The sequence below is a fragment of the Cryptomeria japonica genome, chromosome 9 (genome assembly GCF_030272615.1).
Source record: "Cryptomeria japonica chromosome 9, Sugi_1.0, whole genome shotgun sequence".
Classification (NCBI taxonomy): Eukaryota; Viridiplantae; Streptophyta; class Pinopsida; order Cupressales; family Cupressaceae; genus Cryptomeria; species Cryptomeria japonica.
In genome coordinates, this window is record NC_081413.1 from 568559048 (window position 1) to 568580456 (window position 21409).

At 36.8% G+C, this 21409-nt stretch overlaps 1 protein-coding gene across 1 annotated transcript; it reads right to left on the reverse strand.

Moving 5' to 3' along the window:
• Positions 1-4700: 4700 nt before the first annotated feature.
• On the reverse strand, positions 4701-17301 carry LOC131858511 (uncharacterized). The gene is made up of 2 exons (XM_059211763.1): positions 17061-17301; positions 4701-5380 (listed from the first exon to the last, which is right to left on the reverse strand). Exons 1-2 carry the CDS (start codon positions 17299-17301, stop codon positions 4701-4703), a joined length of 921 nt encoding a protein of 306 aa, XP_059067746.1.
• Positions 17302-21409: the final 4108 nt, after the last annotated feature.

Sequence of the window (21409 nt, forward strand, 5' to 3'; positions counted from 1 at the left end):
GTTTTATCCTTTTCTTAAATTATGAGATATTTCATTTGTTTGTACATGGGTACCTCATCAAGACTTTATAGTCAGGACCCCTCCATGGATCCATCATTGCATTCATCATTGGATTTTAAGTTGTTCCCTGAGTTAATATTAAGGAAGTTGTTGAAGCAAATTGGTTAATCAGCCAAACATTAATTAATAATCAAATAATTACTTAGGTCCCTTATTACTTTATTACACTTAAGTTAAATTTGGAAGTGTTTTAATATGTTTAGATTGAGATATTTAAAGGTCATGTTTCCTCAAGTCATAAGATGAGGACACTCATCATGATCAAACTTAATCCCCACTTAGGGTTTCTTCTAGGGTTTTACTTTTATAAGAATCCATTTATACATTGTAATCATCCAATTATATTCTTTTAGATTCATCCCAATATCATATGCTTTTATGGATCAATTCTCCCTCAAAGTTGTTTTTTCTCTTCAAATGTGATAGGTGTTTTGGTCATAGGTGATTTTTGAGAGTGTGTGCAAAATATAGTGTTTCTAAGCTATTAATAAGCAAATTTACACACATACACAATGAAACATTCTATTAGGGAAATTAAATGAAATAATTAAAATAAGAACTCCCCATTGTTGTCTCATCGCTCCCTATTCCCAAGGATCTCGCATTTTCATGATAGTGGCTCTCAACTGCATGTGCAAGATGACTGCCTGATAAATAGGCTTTAATTCGAATGCAATGATATGGTGAAATGTGAAGTATGATATTCCTACACTAATATGATAACTAGACTAATAATGCAACACGAGCCATGATAGCAATGCAAATATGTGATATTAATTTTATGAATGATGTTATACTAATGCAAAGGATGTTAAAATGTTGAATGCCAAGATTTCAAAATGAATGCTAAAAGTGCTAAGGACCCCTCTCATAGCTAAGAGAGAGGGTATTTATAAGATTTCCAAGATTGGAGGTGAGGTTGCAAGAATCGATGGTACATATTAAGACTGGAGAAATCGACAGTTGATATTGAAGAAGTTAGGAAGGGGTTGAGAAGAGGGACACTTGTCATCCCTAAGGGGACAAGTGGCAAGGAATCTCCAACCATATGCCAACAAAGGGGGCAAGTGGCATGGAAATGAGAGACAAGTGGTGTAGGTGCCATGTGTCTCCAAGAGAGGGCAAACACTCAAGAAAATGGTTAGGATAAGGAGGTTGGAGGAGATAGGGTTTCTTAAACCCTTAGTTGGATTGGGTGGTTTAGGTTAGCATGCGGTTAGGCTAGGTGGTTAGGATTAGGAGCCATGTGCTCAAATTTGAATTTTAAATTCAAATTTAATGAGAGGGGATAGTTAAATACACAAATTAATTAATTTGTTTATTTAATTGGAAATAGAAGAATTGAATTATGGTGGGGAGAATTAATTATTTGAGATTAATTAATTCAAGGGAATATGACATGAACTATATAAATAAATCCTTAGATTTATTTATAAGTAGAAAAATAAAAAGGAAATTAATTAAATCAATTTGTATTTAATTAATTAGGAAGGTTTATTAATTAAATCACTGTGTATTTAATTAATTATCTCCAGACCATTTTTTAGTGTATACATTTTGCCCCTCTTTGAAGCAATGTGTTGCAAACACATCGGTTCAAAGAAAAATTCACTTGACGCGTAGAATGATGCCCTAGATATTGATATTGATGGAAAACGTCAAAAAATTCAATTTTTACCCTTGGTCGTTGATTTTTCGTTAAATGACATGTGTATACCCCCTCGGGAGATGAATTGGAATTTTTATTTTATTTTTAGGATTTTTGCGATTTTTGAAATTTTTAAGGAATTTTTTAATGTTTTGAATTTTTTCGATTTCATCTCCTGATAAAGATATTTTTTGAATATTGCCCCAACCTTCCAAAATTGATTAAATTAATTTTTGAAAATAAATGGGATAAAACATCCCACTTAAATGACCTTTTAACCTCTTTAAAAGTTAAAAAGTTAACATCAACTTACCATTTGATTCATTTGCATTGTGAAATTGGTAATTTTTGAGCTCTAAGAGAAGATGGCTATTCCTCAATGGAATCACCAATTAGAACACATGCGGCGGGATCAAAGACCTCCAGAGTACAGACCATCGGTACGTTTACTAAGAAACCCTAGCTTCGTACGGTTTTTAATTTTTTTAACTTATTTTTTGGTTTTTTCGGTGCTATTTCTTTCGTTTTAGCTTTATTGGTTAGGGTTTTAGTGTTTTTAGTTTAATTAGTGTTTTTGGTCTGAAAGGCAACGTTTCAGGTCTGTGATTTAGCGTTCTAAAATGTTTTAGCATTTTTGGTCCATGATTTAGCACTACCTATTAAAGTTTTAGCGCATACCGTTGATTTGGCGCGCCAGGTCTAGGTTTTAAAACTTTTGGTCGTTGGTGTTTTTGATCTTTAGCACTATAGGTCACTAATTTAACACTTTGAAGGCACATAGTGGCATTTTTTATGTTTTGGCATGTTGATGCCAAATTTCTACGTTTTGATGATGCAGTTTGGCATTTTTTATGATGTGATATCCGACTGTAAAAAAGTGATTTGAAATTTTCGTGTTTGATTAGGTTGTTGATTAGTTTCTGATTATCTCAATTAGAGTGTCTGATAGGATAGGATAGATGATGACCTCATTATAAATGAGATTCAATGATATATGCTCACCGAGATTTGATAGAAATCTCACATGAGCAAGATAGGTTGATAAATTGATTGGTAGATAGATAGATAAATTGAAAACTGATACATTTTCTGGTGAACCAAATTCCTAGATACACCCAAGGATGAAATTCCCCAAGGGCTGTCCACAATTTATTGCCAATCTAATCCAAGTCATGATGCAAGTCCCTTCCATGTTTAAAAAATGCTAGACCCAATGCCACTAGATGCTTCTCTTTTAGAGAGTCTGATACATGGTCCATCTCCCTCATGTCAAAGCATTGATTCCTTCCCAGAATTCCCCATGCATGTTCAAAGTCCAACCCCATGTCAAGAGGATGATTCAGAGCACAAAGAAACAAGTCTTGAAACGGATCAAGATCAAGACCCTAAAACTTTTCCATTGTGTACTTGATGTAGAGGGTTTGGTGTTAATGAGCAATTTCCTTGGCTTCTTCTATGGGTTAGCACTTGGCACCATCCAATGGTCCAATACCTCCAACCTTCCAAAGGTTTATAAGCTTGTCCTTGATCCTTCCCAAGGATCAATCCACTCTGGACAACTTGGTTTCACAAGGAGACTCCTACTCCTATGTACTCAACCCCTAAACTAAGACATCTCACAACCCCAAGCCCCTTGCCAATAGGACCTTTTGATCAAAATGTGGAATTTTTCATGTGTGGGTGTTTTAACATGTTTTATATGTTATTTTTATTGACTTATACCTCTTAAGTTATTCTTACAAGCCCTTTGTGCCTTTTGTTCTTAGTGACCTAGGAAATAGGGCTACAAGCAATTAGGCCTCTGTTTGGGATTCTTCCTCTTTATCTACCAATATATCCAAAAAAACCCTTGAAAAAATTTGATATTAAGGCACCCATTTGGACCCTCTAAAGGATTTTAAACTTTTGCATCTGGGTTTTGAGTGCAAGTGTTCAAACCCTAATGTGCCTATTTTGGCCCAGTTAACCGATATAGAGGTTTTAGGTCTCAAAACCTTCACTATTCAAATGGGAATGAAGTTAGGGATTTTAGATAGGGTCTAAAAATATCTAAGGGGCCCCTCAATACATGTTTTTACCACCTTTTTGTCCACCGCACCAAGGATTCAATCAATCCTTCACTGCATAGACTTGCCACATGGGTAGTGTCAAGTCTAGGGCATCACTCCAAAAGAGCAAGGTGGAATCTCCTGCTTCCAAAATTAAGAAAAATAGTTAGTATACATGGTAAACCAACATTCCCCAGGGTTTCAGTCCATTCCCATAGAGGAATGTTGAATAATGATACCTTTTGCATCCAAACCTTGATTTTTGGGGTTTCTTCCAGGCATCAAGAAAGAAAACTCAATTACTCCTCAACCACAGAGCTTCAAGACCTCAAACCTACATAAAATGAAATATGATTCAATTTTTCAACCTATTAAAGATATTATCCCTTCTAGATGTCCGTACAAATCTGTACCAAAGCCAAGAACACAAGAAAATGCAGTAAAAATGATAGTTGCAGAATTGTAGGAAGCATAAATTTCATTCAAAGTTTCTATCTAGCCTTTGGGAATCATTCCTCGGGCTTAAATAAGGCAAAGGAATCCTTCTAACCACCTCCCAACGTACAAGTTCAACCAACTAGCCGTTGGACAACCACAACTCAATTTTTTACAAAATTACCTATGACAACATAGCAACTTTGGACAAATTATTACATCACACACTTGCCTTCACACCAAAGGTTACAAAGTGTAAACACAACACCTCTAGGACCCCTAGACACCAAAAACATAAATAAAATTCCCATACCAGGCTTTTAACCATGTACAAACCTTGGAACCTTAGGTTTATTACATAGCATTGGTAGCATTGGACCTACCACATCCATTTAGGACCTACACAAGAAACCTTCAAGGAAAAACATTATGTTGCATTCAAAAACATGTTGAAAAGATTCTAGCACACCTTTGAGTGCCCCTACACCATACTCCCTTGGACAAGAAACTCAAGTCCCTTGAGTTTCCAACCGGGTGACTGAGGTTTCATGCTTTATGATATCACTTTCAGACATCCAAGTAGCTTCAGACTCAGGGAGGTCCTTCCACTTGACCAAGTAGTCCTTGTAGACCCCTCTTATGGTTTGTTTGATCACCTTGGAATCAAGGATACTCTCCAACTCCAATGGTTTGCTTAGTGGCAAATCCTTCACCCAATCTACATCCTCTTCCACAAGAGATGAACCAGGTGTTGCATCAGGTAAAGGACCCTTAAAGGTTGTCAAATCACATACATTGAAAATGGGAGAGATCCCCAAATCTAGTGGAATTTCAACCCCATAAGCATTATTACCAAATTTATGAACCACCTGAAGAGGTCCTATCTTCTTCATGAGTAGTTTATATGGTTGACCCTTGGGCAACCTTTCCTTCCTTAGGTAGGCCATCACCAAATCTCCCACCTTAAACTGAACATCCCTTCTCTTAACATCTGCCTTGAGTTTGTATTTTTCTACACTTTTGTGAAGTGAAGTCTTGACTTGATCATGGATCTCCTTCACAGTGATGGCAAAGTCCTCTCCTTGAGCACTCCTTCTTTCCATACCTCCAAGATCTCTAAGTTCAAGTATCCCTCTAAGATGTAATCCATACACAACCTCAAGTGGGCTTCTCCCTGTACTTCTATTAACTGAATTATTATATGCATATTCAACTTGTCCAATCACCAAATCCCAACTTTGTCCATGTTGCTTGGTAAGACATCTAAGAATATTTCCAAGAGATCTATTAACCACCTCAGTTTGGCTATCAGTCTGAGGATGGTATGTTGAAGAAAATGACAAATTGGTACCCAATTTCTTCCAGAGAGTCCTCCAAAAATGACCCACAAACTTGGAGTCTCTATCAGTGACAATATTGAGAGGTAGACCATGTATCCTTAGAACTTCTTTGAAGAAGAGACCTGCAATATGAGATGCATCATTTGTGCATTTAGATGGCACAAAATGAGCCATCTTGCTGAACCTATCAACAATTAAAAAGACACTATCAAACCCCCTAGAAGTTTTGGGCAAACCAAGTACAAAATCCATACTAAGGCTTTCCCAAGGCCTAGTAGGAACCGATAAAGGTAGATACAACCCAACATTAGTAGAAACTCCTTTTTCCCTTTGACAAATGGGACAATTCTCCACAAATCTTCTTACCTCTTCTTGCTTCTTAGGCCAAAAGTAAAACCTTGATACCCGCTCCAAAGTTTTATCCAAACCAAAATGACCACCAAGGCTGCCATTATGCTTTTTCCTAATGATATTCTCCCTCATAGAACATTGAGGAATACATAGTTGATGCCCCTTAAAGAGAAATTCATCCTACAACATGAAATCAAGGAACTCAACATGAAAGGAATCATAAAACTTAGTACATACATTATAAGCATCCTTAAAATCTTTATCCTCCTTATACATAATTTTAAGAGAATCAACACCAATACTTTGGCATTGGATTTCTTGGATACTGAGTACTCTCCTACTCAAGGCATCTGAAACCTTATTAGACACAACCTTCTTATGTTTTATAGTAAAAGTGTAAGGTTGGATTTGTTCAACCCACTTGATATGCCTTTGATTCAACTACTCCTACCCATTAAGAAAACTCAATGCATGGTTATCAGTATAAACAATGAACTCTTTTGGAATAAGGTAATGGTGCCACTTTTTGAGTGCTTTCACCATATAATAGATCTCCAAATCATAGGTTGAGTACCTTTTCCTAGCCTCATTCAACTTCTCTAAAAATAATGCCACTGGATGCCCTTCTTGGCTAAAAACTATGCCTATTGCTTGCTTTCTTGCATCACATTCAACTATAAAAATTTGATCAAAGTTAGGGAGCCTCAAGGCAGGAAGTTGTGAAACTTTCCTCTTCAAAATATCAAAGCTTTGGGATGCCCTCTCTGTCCATTCAAACATGCATTTGATTCATCCCCTTATAGTGTCAAGAATTAGAGCACAAATATGACTAAAACCCTTGATGAATTTTCTATAAAAAGAAGCCAATCCATGAAAGCTCCTAACATCACCTACTGTCCTAGGTGTAGGCCAATTAACAATAGCCTCAACCTTTGAAGGATCCATTTTTAAACATCCCTTAGAAACCACAAATCCTAAAAATACCAACTCAGTTTCCATGAATTCACACTTCTCAAGGTTGATTACCCGTTTCTCCTCATGAAGCTTCCTCAAAACATGATCCACATGCTTCAAATGCTCCTCCTTGGACTTGATAAACACCAAGATGCCATCAAGATAAACAATAACAAATTTTCCAATAAATACAACTAATACCTCATTCATCAGGCGCATAAAGGTACTAGGTGCATTCGTGAGCCCAAAGGGCATCACCAACCATTCATATAAGCCCTCATTTGTCTTAAAGGCAGTCTTCCACTCATCACCAAGTCTAATTCTAATCTGATGGTAACCTGATTTCAAATTAATCTTTCAAAAGTAGCAAGATACCCCAAGATAGTCCATTAGGTCTTCAATCCTAGGCATAGGAAACCAACACCTAATTGTGATCTTGTTAATGGCTCTAGAACCAGTGCACATTCTCCATGTTCCAACCTTTTGGGGTGCCAACACAGTAGGTACAATACATGGGCTTAAACTCTTTCTAATCAGCCCTTTGTCCAATAGTTCCTGCACTTGTCTTGATATCTCAACATTTTGTTTGGGAGTCATCTTGTAGGAAACTTTGTTGGGTAAGGTTACACTAGGGATCAAATCAATTTGATGACTGATTTCTTTGATTGGAAGCAAGTTATCAAGAATGTCTTTGGCTACAACTCCTTCATATCTATCCAACATGGCTTGTACTTCACTGGGAACCTCTCTATTTGCACCATTCTCTTGTTGAGGTTTATCCTTTGGGTATAAGACTAAACCATAGCCTTGGGTCTCCTCTTGCTTAAGGACATATGAAAACTCTTTCCCACTAATCATCATGACACTTGGACTAACAATCTTCTCTTCTCCTTGATCAGGTAAAGGTTCCATCCTAAACTGCTTACCATTCTTGGAGATGACATACACATTCTTTTCCCCATCTGTTAGGCCCAATATGGAAAGATAATGTACTGAGAGGGGAGGGGTGAATCAGTACTTCAAAACTTTTCTTCAACAATAACTTTACTGTTATGCATAAATTGAATAGTGCAGTAACATAATATAATGCTAAAACAAATAGATAACAATCATACATGATTTACTCCATAACACATATATTTTGGTTACGCAGAAACTCTTGGTTAGAGAGAAAAAATGTGGTGGGGATGGCACCCACAACTTCACTACTGCAATAATAAAGGTTTCTCGGTTAGAGATACATGTTTAGCTATTTCTGATAGCTGACCCTGTTAGGAGTATCAAGATCTGTTAGATCTACCTTGCTAAAGGATTTTACAACACTTAATCTAAATGTTGCACCCGGTTAGAGGCTTTACAATTTATAGACTTGATTAGAGTCTTTTACCCTGTTAAAGGTTTCTCTTACAACTTCAAAATATTACAATAAAATCATTACAAATATCTGCAACTTTACATCTAGAATGTTATAGCAGATTCTATGTGCTCAGAATAAGATTACCTTGCTTATAGCATACCTCGGTAACCCATATAGTAACTCGGTAAACCCTTATGTTTACTCTGTTCTTTGACTATTCTCTGAAATCCTTCTCGGTGACCTCTGTGTCTCTGTAACAGTCATAACACTTAGTGCTTTCACATGTCTTGCTTCATATATTTCTCTATCTCCCTTTCTGTCATGCTACATGTATATATATGTTCTTAATCCATGTTGTATAAATTATAGATCTCTTATGACAATGATTCATTCATTGCTTCGATCTTACAAACTTATTTTATCGAATGAATAACCATGCAAAATATTTCATTGGTTAGATGACCTTGAAATCATACACAATCTTTAAGTGCAATTTCCAATGTGATAATGGTTAGGTGTTCCTTGATCTTGTAACACATTTCCATATGTATGTCCAGGTTCAATGAATCTGGTAACACGTTTCACTCGGTGTATATCAACTCGGTGTGTCATCTTTGCTACTCGGTAGACATGGAATGATACTTGGTAGACAACTCAGTGCATAGTGGGCTCTGTGACTACTTTCTTTTATAACCGACTGGACTGTGCATACCGATTGAATATTTCAGTAGAGATAACCGACTAGAGTATATAGAATAACTTTGAACATAAAACTAATGGCAACTTGATAAGTAGTAACAATCTCCCCTTTTGACATTAGTTGAGATGTTTGACAAAAACTACTTTCAAAGTTATAATAATCTACATACTTGCAAAATTTGACTACATTAACAGTATATACAATAGTCAATGAAATAGTAAATCCAGATATACTCCCCTTATCGATATATTGTACAAAACTCTGATTTTACATGCTCGGATGATCAATGTTCTATGTGCTGCACTTACTCTTTGCTTACTGTTTTGTTCACTGCTCGGTTCACTGCTCTTAGGTACTCTGCTTACTCTGCTTGGTATACTCCCCCTGTATACTACACTCCTTTTGTTTGATACTATACTTTGATGCTTTGAATACTATATCACTCCCCCTTTTTGACAAACATCAAAATTTAGTTACCATTCGGTGGTGGCAACTGGTCAAAAATGGATTTGTACTTTGTCTGTGCTTCGGTGAGAGCGATAGAGAGGGCATCCTTTACACTGTCCATTAAAGAATTTTGCGCTTGAATATCAACCAATAATGATATTAAGCTATCTAAAGTGCTTCCCTCTTGTGTAGTAGATAGGTATGTGGCTCGGTTGAGTTGTTCTTGGACGGATGAAATATGAGGAAGGAATAATGTCTGAAGTGTCATTATGTCCATCCTGATCTTGTCTTCTTCATTTCTTAGGTCCAATTGTTGAGCCATGAGCTATTGTAACTTTGTATAGAAATTCTGAACAGAATTGGGCTCGATGGTCAACTTATTTGAGAGATCGGTGATCTCTTTCTCAATTGCTTCTATTTTTTTTTATGTCTTTAATGAATAAAGAAAATGTATAGAGTTTCTGAAATAAATAAAGAATGTGCTTGAGTTGAGGGGTCAACTCAATAATAAATTTGACAAGTTTGACTTTGCCAATAGCTATAGCTTTCTGTACCTCTTCTATCATTTTTGCAGTGAGCTCTTTGTCTTTTAGCTTACTCAAATATTCAGATGTATCTACTCCAGATGTCTCTATCATGGTTAGGAGTTCATCCAGTTGAATGTGGATGGCTGCATCTTTGGTTATTGTAGCTTCAGGTAGCATATCTGTTAAGAGTGCTTTCACCTTCTGAAGTACTTTATTTTTCTTTTGAATAGCCATTTGCTTCTCTTGTTCGGCCTTTGCTTTGCATAGTTCACTGAAATAAATGAGTGCTTGCCCCTTTAATTTGGATATATCAACATTGGGCAACACTATTGGTTTTGACAAATCTACTTTGAAACTATGTTTTTTCAACTTCTTTTCTTTACCTTTCACCAATTTAACTAAGACAATGGCTTGTGAGGCTTGATGACCCTCGGTAGGTTGCTCGGTAGAGGCAACACTTTGGTCGGTCTCTTTGGCCTCTGTAGTGTCCTTTGGTGTCTCGGTACTCAATGTCTCAGTTGCAACATTTTCAGTGCTAGAAGGATCCTGAGACGTCTATTCTTTAGTAGTTCCTTCTCCTGTTGTAGACTTGTGATCTTCGGTGCCTTAATTCATATCCTGAGGGGTTTCGGTTGAGATAGGTTGATTGATCGGTGGATAAGGCTGAACTTGTTCCAATACTAATTCACTGGATACAAGTTTTGCATATGCATTGCCTTCTATCATTTCCTGTTCCGGTGCCTCTGTATCCATGATATCTTCATCTATTTGAATGGTGTCAGCAGGATCTTGCTCGGTAACATCAAGATCTTGCTCGGTGACATCAACTATTTCAACTTGAGCTTGCTCACCGACATCCTTGTTTCTAAAGATTTCCTGCCACTTTTCTTTTGTCTCATTTTCCACTTCAATATACAGCCCATTCATCAGTTTCAAGGCTTTTTGTTTGACGGGGAACTTTGTGTGGTAGGTTGTTAGATGTTCTTTTATTTCAGCTATCGACATGTCAGGAAAGAGATGTACTAGACTTCTTTCTTTGATCTGTTTCTCCGAGTCTAGGGCATATTGCCACCCGTTATCAATATGTGCATATAATTCTTTTGGAAGAGAATTAGAGACTTCTAATGGGACCAATCAAAATTTCAGAAGTGTGCATATGAAAGCTTCTTCAATTTGTCTCTTTTCATCTTCATTTCTGTATTCATACTTAACATATCTGAATCCTCCAAATCCACCATATTCCTTTAGATTAGTGCAAAAGTTTTCAACACTATGTACATTTACCTTCTTGCTCTTGACAATCTGAAATTTGCTTGCATCCTCAGATTCGGTGTCACTAGACTCTTTTGCGAAAATGAGTCTCCGAGTAGATTTCTTGTAAGTTTTTGTTACCTTGGGAATAGTAACACTCTTTGTTTTCTTACTCGGTGAAGCTGCAGATGCTCTTGTATTAGGTCTCTTTGTTGGAGGAGTTGGTGAGGCCTTTGATGTGTCTTGTTTCTTTCTTTTCAACACTTTTCCCTTAGGCAATTCGGTGCTCAGTGTTATAGCTGCCTCTTGGGCTTCAGATTCCTCTTCGGTAATGGTTGTTGTGCCTTTGACAGGTGTGGAGGAAGAATCCTCTCTGAATTTCTCCGATAATGCCTTTATCATCTTTGTTGCCTTTCTTGTAGCTTTGGGTGCTACAATGCTCATTTTTACTTTTTCTTTCACTTCTTCATAGGTTCCATACCTCAGCTCGGTAGCATGCCTTGGTAATGTAAGAAATGCATCAATTTGTTGTTGTGTGATGTCAAAATCAATCTCGTAACCCATAGGTGACAAAGATTGAGTTCTTGGTTCCACAACATTCACATAACAGTAATCAGTGTCTACTTCAAAACATATGTCAGCTTTGTATTTCTCCACTAGCTTGGGTGGAATCCGGTACCTATTATGCATTTTCTCTTGAAACTTACTAAAGTAATCATCCATAATATCATTAAAATTATCTCCTAGCTTCTTAATGAAGTCATTGATCTGATGGGTGATTGGTCGGTGTAGTTCCCAAACAACTTTACCGACTGATGGAAAGAATTTTTCAAAATAGAAAAACATGCATACAAGTAGTGATCCAAACTTTAGTGTATTAGCTGAGTTGTTCTTCTTCGGCTTCCTAATGGTGTTCATATTCTCAAACAGGTTTTTCAACAACACCTCACATAGATCAATTTTCATTCCCTTTTTCACAATTTTGTATGCTAGGTCTACTGCTGCACAGGGTACACTATTTTCCCTTGTCGATTGGAAGAAATAGTAACCTATTACTCTAATGGCAAATTTTAGTTCTGCATCAGTGACATTGTTCAATTTCAGTCCTCTACAATCTAATTCTACTCCAGTTAAACTGATCAATTCCTTCTGTGATATCATCTTTTGATCTCGAGCATGATCATAAATAGGGTAACCGGTAATCAAATGAATGATTTCCTTGGTAATCTTAAACTGTTGCTCCTCTAACCACATGAAATCATCGTGGACTCTGCTTAGAACAAACTTGACCCACTAGGTTTTGAACACATGGGGATAGGTTAGGGCTTCAGTTAATCCCTTGGTCTTAATATGCTCAAACTTGCTATCCAATTTACCATCTGTGCACAATTCATCATATGTGTCTTTGATTTCAACATGACCGAGTTCTTCAACACGACATTTGGTGAAGAATCTCACATCCTCGACTAATAAAACTCTATCCAGGATGAGTGAAAATGCGGTTTTGTATGCAACTTTGGGAGTTAAAGAGTATTTTAGTGAGGGCTTTTCAACATTCTTAACGACGATGGGATCTTGGATCTTAGGTGCCATTTGTAGATTTCAGATAAAAACTAAAAAAAGATCCTTAGGGTTTGAGGATTTTCAAACAACAGACGCTTCACACTTAGTAGATAATAATAACTTGATAAGATCGGTAAACCAGCTTAACAATGCATTGAGATTGATGTAAATACCTTGAATTTTGCTTTGTAGGAGGTTTGATCACCTTAGATTCGCTTTTCTCTGCTCTCTCGAAAACTTGGTAAGTAAAAATGACCGCGTAAATGCTTTAAGTACACAATATACCTTATCGGGCTCCGTGTGGGTTAGGTCAAAAACATTAAATGCACTCGGTTCCACCACACTTTCTTTCCTTTTCTTGCGCTTTAACCGAGTAACCAAACTTCCTTCGTTTACCGACTTGACAGGTTTCCTGTATAGTGCTCCAAAAGACTTTGATAGAATTTCAAACTTACTAATACATCTTTAACTATGCAAATTTTGAATTAAGTACATAATAAAATAGGAACTGTTAAGATTTAACCTTTTGAGAGAATATAGTCCCTTCATACCTTTACCGATTAATTTGGAATAGGTGCACCTAACTCGGTAGGTAAGGTGCTTTCTTCATTTGAGACAATTTCCTTCTTTTTCCAAATCATCTGTAATTTGTCTTTTATTTATTCAGTGTCTTTTCTAGGTTGATCTCTACAATCTCCAACCAAGTGTCCAACTTTGTGACAATGAAAACATGCCATACCAGGATTTCTCCATGATCTTCGGTTGTTCATCCCAAACCTTATAAAGAATTTGGCACTTATATATCCATATCTTCCACAACATTCACACCATATCCTTGTATTGTAATCCCATGGTACTGTAGAATACTGTCGGTAAGGATCTGTGTGAGCTCGGTAACCTCTAGCATTTGCTCAGTGTGCAGACCACATATAGTTCTTTTGCTTAAGCCAACACTTCTCGGTATTGTGTCCATATCTATTGCAGTTTTTACAAAACCCTTTGAATTTTTCCTTCTGATAATTGTTAACAGACTTTGTCCTACATTGATTAAATGTGTGACCATATTTATTGCAATTGTAACAATAACCATTGGACCTAGTGACATTCGGTTGCTTACCTTTTCTGATTTGGCACATGTTGGTAGTGTGACCTTGATTTCCACAATAGTTGCAAATAGGCTTCTTTCTTTTGATGTTCTTCTTGATTCTAGCTTGCTTTGATGATTCTCCTCTCTCGGTAGTATGGATTCCCTTCTCGGTAGAGTCTTTTCCTTTGTAACTGAGTCATGCATCTTTGTTGGGTCTTCTTGTATTCAATTGCTCATCCAACATCTTTGATGATTCATAACTCTTCTTCAGTGTTTCTTTGGATTTATTTTATGTTTCAAGTTCATCAATCAACCTTGATACTTCGAGTTTCAATGCTTGATTCTCACCATCTTTCATATTTGCTTCATGATGTGCATAACCTAGTTGATCTGATAGGTTTTGTTGAATTCTAGTCAACCTTGTGATTTCATCATTGTTATCAAATACTAAGGCTTCAAGTTGTTGTTTCTCTCTTTCTAGATCTCTTATTTTATCCTCAGCTATCCTCAATGCATCAAGATTTTCAGTCATTTGTGTGCTGAAATGTTCATGTTCTCTTTTCATTGCTTTTAGTTGATCAACCAATGCTTTGTTCTTTTCTTTCAATACTCCAATCATTTCTTCAGTCTCTTCAAATATACTGTTCTCAGATGATGTCTCAATTTGTTCCACTAACTCTTGAGAGTCCTGCAAATCATCAGATAATCTTCTTCTCACTTTAAGAGATTTTTGCATTTGCCTTTGCATGTTTGCAATCACTTGATTAGCATGATCCAGCTCTTCTTGCAGATACACAATCCTCCGAGATTGTTTATAGCCTTCCATTGATAAGATCTTTCTCTTTAGGCAGGTAAACCCTTTTCCAAGATTGAAGCTCTGATACCAATTGTTAGGCCCAATATGGAAAGCTAATGTACTGAGAGGGGATGGGTGAATCAGTACTTCAAAACTTTTCTTCAACAATAACTTTACTGTTATGCATAAACTGAATAGTGCAGTAACATAATCTAATGCTAAAACAAATAGATAACAATCATACATGATTTACTCCATGACACATATATTTTGGTTACGTAGAAAATCTTGGTTAGAGAGAAAAACTATGGTGGGGATGACACCCACAACTTCACTACTGCAATAATAAACGTTGCTCGGTTAGAGCTACATGTTTAGCTATTTTTGATAGCTTACCCTATTAGGAGTATCAAGATCTATTAGATCTACCTTGCTAAAGGATTTTACAACACTTAATCTAAATGTTGCACCTGGTTAGAGGCTTTACAATTTATAGACTTGATTAGAGTCTTTTACCCTGTTAAAGGTTTCTCTTACAACTTCAAAATATTACAATAAAATCATTACACATATCTATAACTTTACATCTGGAATGTTATAGCAGATTCTATGTGCTTAGAATAAGATTACCTTGCTTATAGCATACCTCGGTAACCCATATAGTAACTCGGTAAACCCTTATGTTTACTCTATTCTTGACTATTCTCTGAAATCCTTCTCGGTGACCTATGTGTCTTTGTAACAGTCATAACACTTAGTGCTTTCACATGTCTTGCTTCATATATTTCTCTATCTTCCTTTCTGTCATGCTACATGTATATATCTGTTCTTAATCCATGTTGTATAAATAAATCTCTTATGACGGTGATTCATTCATTGCTTTGATCTTACAAACTTGTTTTATCGAATGAATAACCATGCAAAATATTTCATTGGTTAGATGACCTTGAAATCATACACAATCTTTAAGTACAATTTCCAATGTTATAACGGTTAGGTGTTCCTTGATCTTGTAACACGTTTCCATATGTATGTCCAGGTTCAATGAATCTGGTAACACGTTTCACTCGGTGTATATCAACTCAGTGTGTCATCTTTGCTGCTCGCTGGACATGGAATGATACTCGGTAGACAGCTCGGTGCATACTGGGCTCTATGACTACTTTCTTCTATAACCGACTGGACTGTGCATACCAACTGAATCTTTCAATAGAGATAACCGACTAGAGTATATAGAATAACTTTGAACTTAGAACTAATGGCAACTTGATAAGTAGTAACACCATCATGTTGGGCTTTGACATCAAACTGCCAAGGGTGGCCTAACAACAAGTGACAAGCATCCATAGGAAGGATATCACGCAAGATCATATCCTTATAGTCTCTTGGTTCAAAATCCATGCAAGTTTATTCATGTACCACTACATGTTGCCCCTTGTTAAGCCAAGACACCCTATAAGGACTCACATGTGGTAACCTTTTTTATTTTAACTTCTCTACCATTTCCAAAGCAATAATATTATCAGTGGATCCAGAATCTAAAATCACCTTACAAACTTACCATGAGACTTACAAGTAGTCTTGAAGAGTGACTTTCTCTTGTGGTGGCTCCTTGTATTGGGGTACCTTCAATAATGTCCTCCTTAGCATGAGGCTTTCTCCATCCAAGATGTGATGCATTTCCCATGGGTGAATTGACACTTTGTCCATAATCCTCTTGCATAGGTTGATTCCTTCTTTCTGGTCCATGTGAACTACAAGCTTTCTCTGGGCATCTACTCATGGTATGACCCACTTGGTTACAATTGTAACACTTGCCAGTGAAAACACTAGGACCTCTGCCTTGACTTCCTTTCCTACCCCTACCAAAAGGTCTTCTTCCTCCTCTAAAGCCTCCATTCTTATTGTTGAACTCTCCATTGGACTCTTGCTGGTTAGAGTCACCATTTTTTGAAGTAGTATTTCTTCCTCCATAGCCACCTCTACCTCCCCTTCCTCTATTGTTTTGTTCTCCTCTTCTCCTTATCTTATCTTCCACTCTCAATTCCAATTGGAAACATTTGTGCATAGTGTTCGGAGTCATGATGTTGATCTCATCTTGAAAGTTTTGCCTTAACCCATTCAGGTATCTAGCCACCTTCTCTACCTCTTCTTCATGCTTCTTTGACCTAAGACTTAGTTTGTGAAATTCTTCAGTATATGCATTCACATCCAATTCCCTCTATCTGAGATTTTGCAGCTTCTTGTATATCTGAACCTTATAGTCTATTGGTAGGAATTGATCTTAGATTTTGTTCTTCATCCTCTCCCAAGAGGATATCTTCTTCTTCCCTATATTCATCCTTTCTTCTTGCAACATTGTTCACTACAACAAGGTAGACCCATTGAGTCTAGAATTTTCCAAACTCACTCTTTTCTCCTTAGGTACTTCTTTGTAGCCAAAGTAGTTCTTGAGTGCTTCTATCCATTCAAACACCTCTTCTCCATTCAAGTTACCAGCATAGATAGGTAAACTTTCCACATTCTCTTTGTTTATTGATTTCGAAGCATCCAAGAACATCTTTTGATCAGGTGCCATATTCTGAGGGATGACCTCCTGGTCTTCATTCTCCTCCTCTGATTCATCATCACAAGTTTTGTCCTTTCCCTTGGTCTGTCCAGTCTCTTTGAGTTTCTCTTCAAACAACTCCCCTACCATCTTCTTGATGGCCTTTGGGTTCATTGCCCTAGGAGGCATTGTATCAACCTCTCTTCCAAATTCTAAGCTTGACATACACTATTCCCCCCTTGGTATAGCTCTGATATCACTATGATGCAGAGGGTTTGGTGTTAATGAGCAATTTCCTTGGCTTCTTCTATGGGTTAGCACTTGGAACCATCCAATGATCCAATACCTCCAACCTTACAAAGGTTGATAAGCTTGTCCTTGATCCTTCCCAAGGATCAATCCACTCAGGACAACTTGGTTTCACAAGGAGACTCCTACTCCTATGTACTCAACCCCTAAACCAAGACACCTCAAAACCCCAAGCCCCTTGCCAACATGACCTTTTGATCAAAAGGTGGAATTTATCATGTGTGGGCATTTGAACATGTTTGACATGTTATTTTCATTGACTTAGACCTTTTGGTTTGTTCTTATAAGCCCTTTGTTCCTTTTGTTCTTAGTGACATGGGAAATAGGGCTACAAGCAATTAGGCCTCTGTTTGGGATTTTTCCTCTTTATCTACCAATCTCTTTGAATAACCCCTTGAAAAAAATTTATATTCAGGCACCCATTTCGACTCTCTAAACGATTTCAACCTTTTGCATCTGGGTTTTGAGTGTAAGTTTTCAAACCCTACTGTGCCTATTTTGGCCTAATTAGCCGGTAAAGAGGTTTTAGATCTCAAAACCTTCACCAGTCAAATGGGAATGAAGTTAGGGATTTTGGAGAGTGTTTTCACATGTATAAGGGTCCCCTCTATACAATTTTTAACCACCATTTTGTCCACTGCACCAAGGATTCAATCAATCCTTCACTGCACAAACTTGCCACATGGGTAATGTCAAGTCTAGGGCATCACTCCAAAAGAGAAAGGTGGAATATCCTGCTTCCAAAACTAATAAAAATAGTTATTATACATGGTGAACCAACATTCCTCAGGGTTTCAGTCCATTCCCATCGAGGAATGTTGAATAATGGCACCTTTTGCATCCAAACCCTGATTTTTGGGGTTTCTTCCAGGCAACGAGAAAGAAAATTCAATTACTCCTCAACCAAAGAGATTCAAGACCTCAAACCTACATCAAATGAAATATGATACACTTTTACAACCTATTCAAGATATTATCCCTTCTATATGTTCATACAAATCCATACCAAAGCCGAGAACACAAGAAAATGCAGTAAAAATGACAGTCGCAGAATTGTAGGAAGCATCAATTTCATTCAAAGTCTCTATATAACCTTTGAGAATCTTTCCTCAGGCTTAAATAAGGCCAAGGAATCCTTCTAACCACCTCCCAATGTACAAGTACAACCAACTAGCCGTTGGGCAACCACAACTCAATTTTTTACAAAATTGCCTATGACAACATAGCAACTTTGGATAAATTATTACATCACACACTTTCATTCACACCAAAGGTTACAAAGTGGACACACAACACCTATAGGACCCATAGACACCAAAAACATAAATAAAATTCCCATACTAGGCTTTTGACCAAGTACACACCTTGGAGCCTTAGGCTTATTACATAGCATTGGTAGCATTGGACCTTCCACATCCATTTAGGATGTACACAAGAAACCTTCAAGGCAAAACATTATGTTGTAGTCAAATACATGTTGAAAATATGCTAGCACACCTTTGAGTGCCCCTGCACCAGTACTACATTTGACCAAGATCTCATTTCCTTTGATGATCCCCCTATCTTTGTCCATCCTATCCAAAATCCCTTTGACATTCCACTCCCTAAGCAAGATCAAGATATCCCTTTTGTCATTTCTAATGATCCCATTAAAAATAAATAGTAGAGACCCTTTAAAGAGGAATCTAATGATCTTCCTCCTTGTCAAGATCAAAGTATCCTTTCACTTTCATGTCCACCACAAGACCCTATCATCCCTTTAGATTCTCCACAAAATTCCTTTGTTCCTCCATCTCCATGTCCTAATACTCCATATACACTCCAAGATCTCATTTATTTTGATGATCCCTTTATTCCCCCCACTCCATCTGATGAAGATCCTATCACCGATCCTAATTCCCCTCATGATTCTAACACGTTGGTGCAAGATGTTCATGACCCCCCTACATGCATAATGGGTTCCTCCACTTTGGTTTAGTCTGCTCAACTTCATGATCCCATCATGTCTCCCATATCATATCCACCTCATAATGGACACATAGTCTTACCAAATCAAAGAGTATCCCACAGGTCAAAATATTCATAAAGGTAAAGAGGTAGACCTTCACAAGCAAGTATCCCTCCATATCAAAGAAAAAATTAATGGTCATGGCCTTAGTGACATTTCTCAAGATGTTGGTATCCCTACTAAACCCAAATCCAAACGTACACCTTCCCCTTCATCCCTTCAATTCATCTTAGGTCCTTATATCCCTCCACCCACTAGGTAGGATCAGCAAAGGCACACATCTTCGAGCACCTTCCACCCATCTAAACGACCTCCATTTCATTCCTATCTATAGACACCTATTTTTGTCCACTTAATTAAATGAATTTTATATTTGTTTAATTATCATTTATCCGACTATAAATTAAATTAAGATTTAATTAATGTATCTTTTCTTCTATCCAACCATTACTTAAATTTAATATTTAATTAATTAACCCCTTTCACCTTTCTACTATTAATTAAATAAATTATTCAATTTATTTGATATAATTCACCAAACCAAATTCTTCTATCAATTAAATAAATCCTATTTATTTGATTAAATCCCCTTTCCCACATTTAATAAATTTACATTTGATTAAATCAATTATGCCATATAAATAAATCAATATTTATTTATAAATCCCCAACCCACTTGTGTTTTCCTACAAATGCAAGTTGCACCATTTAATTGAAATAAATGATTTATTTTAATTGAAAATCCCAAAATCCCTCCCACTTGCATTGTCCTACAAACCCACTTGCATGATAATCATTCTTCTAGAACCTCCAAAATCCATCTTAATTAACCAAATTTTATCCTAATCATTGTGACATTCCTCAAAGACGTATTTCCCCAACAAGTTAGCTAGCAAAGTCCTCCAAACTTGTAAGGCTCTTACATAAGCCTTGAAAGTTTTCTACCTTCAAGCAAGTTAACTCCCAAAGTCTTCAAAAAGCATTTAATGCTCTTACAAGACTTCCCTTCTTCAACACACTAACCCACATGACTTGTCCCCTTGACCATGGTTAAACTTTGCACAAGAGTTTACCCATTGGTCAATAACTTTTATCATTGGATAATAGCTTTAACCAATAACCCAACCACATAAGGGTAACCCTCATGTCTTCTCAAGCAGTTAATGCTTATTTCACCTCCTCTCAAGCCTTCTCATGGTGACACTCTTTAACATGGGATTGGGTTGAGACTCCCACATGGATTGAAAATCATTCAATCATAGCCCTTCATAAGACAATTCAAGCTTGGTCATCTAATTGCCCATTTCTTCTATAAATAGGCCTCATTTCTTCATTATCAGGATCCTAGTTTTTTGCATCCAAGCTATAGCTAATTTCTTTTGTGGAGGCTATCAAGGAGTCTTATTTGCTTCTCTTTGCAAGTTTGATCACTTAGGGGCATTTTAGTGTTAAAAAATCACCATGTGAGCATAGCATATCATGTTAGTGTAGTATATAATGTTAGGATAATCTCATTTTAGCTTCACCATATTTTATCATATCATAGCTTATCAATATCATATCATAGATCTTAATTGCACTTTCATTTAGATCTTTATAAATTCATCCCTCATTCTTTAGGTAGTCATTCTAAAGATCAAGTGCTCAAGTAATCTGAGAACAACCTTGATTTGAAGAATCTTTGGAGATAGAGAATAATGGAACGGTTTTAGGAGACTAATAATTTAACTTGTTTTGTTCATTTCATCCCTCTCATATAATGTTTCATTGGTATGTAGGTTGTTTGTGCTCTTGATTGACTAACCCTCCTTTCTCGCATATATTTTTGGTGCCCATCGTGGGGCAAGCCACTTTTTTAAACATTTTTTTTCGTAGGGTTCACGCAGGCCCAAAATGCAGAAGTTTTAGTGCATTCGACAATTCTCTTGGCACATCTGACCTATCTTCAGCCGCATCATGTATGTCTTTTGGTGCATTTGA

Bases quoted from the DNA above. Each gene is read 5' to 3' on its own strand.
- LOC131858511 (XM_059211763.1), bottom strand. From the start codon at position 17,301: ATGCCTCCTAGGGCAATGAACCCAAAGGCCATCAAGAAGATGGTAGGG. The intron at 5,381-17,060 runs GTAACTTGAATG...ATAATAATTCAG, and splicing joins AAGTTTACCTATCTATGCTG to TTAATAGAAGTACAGGGAGA.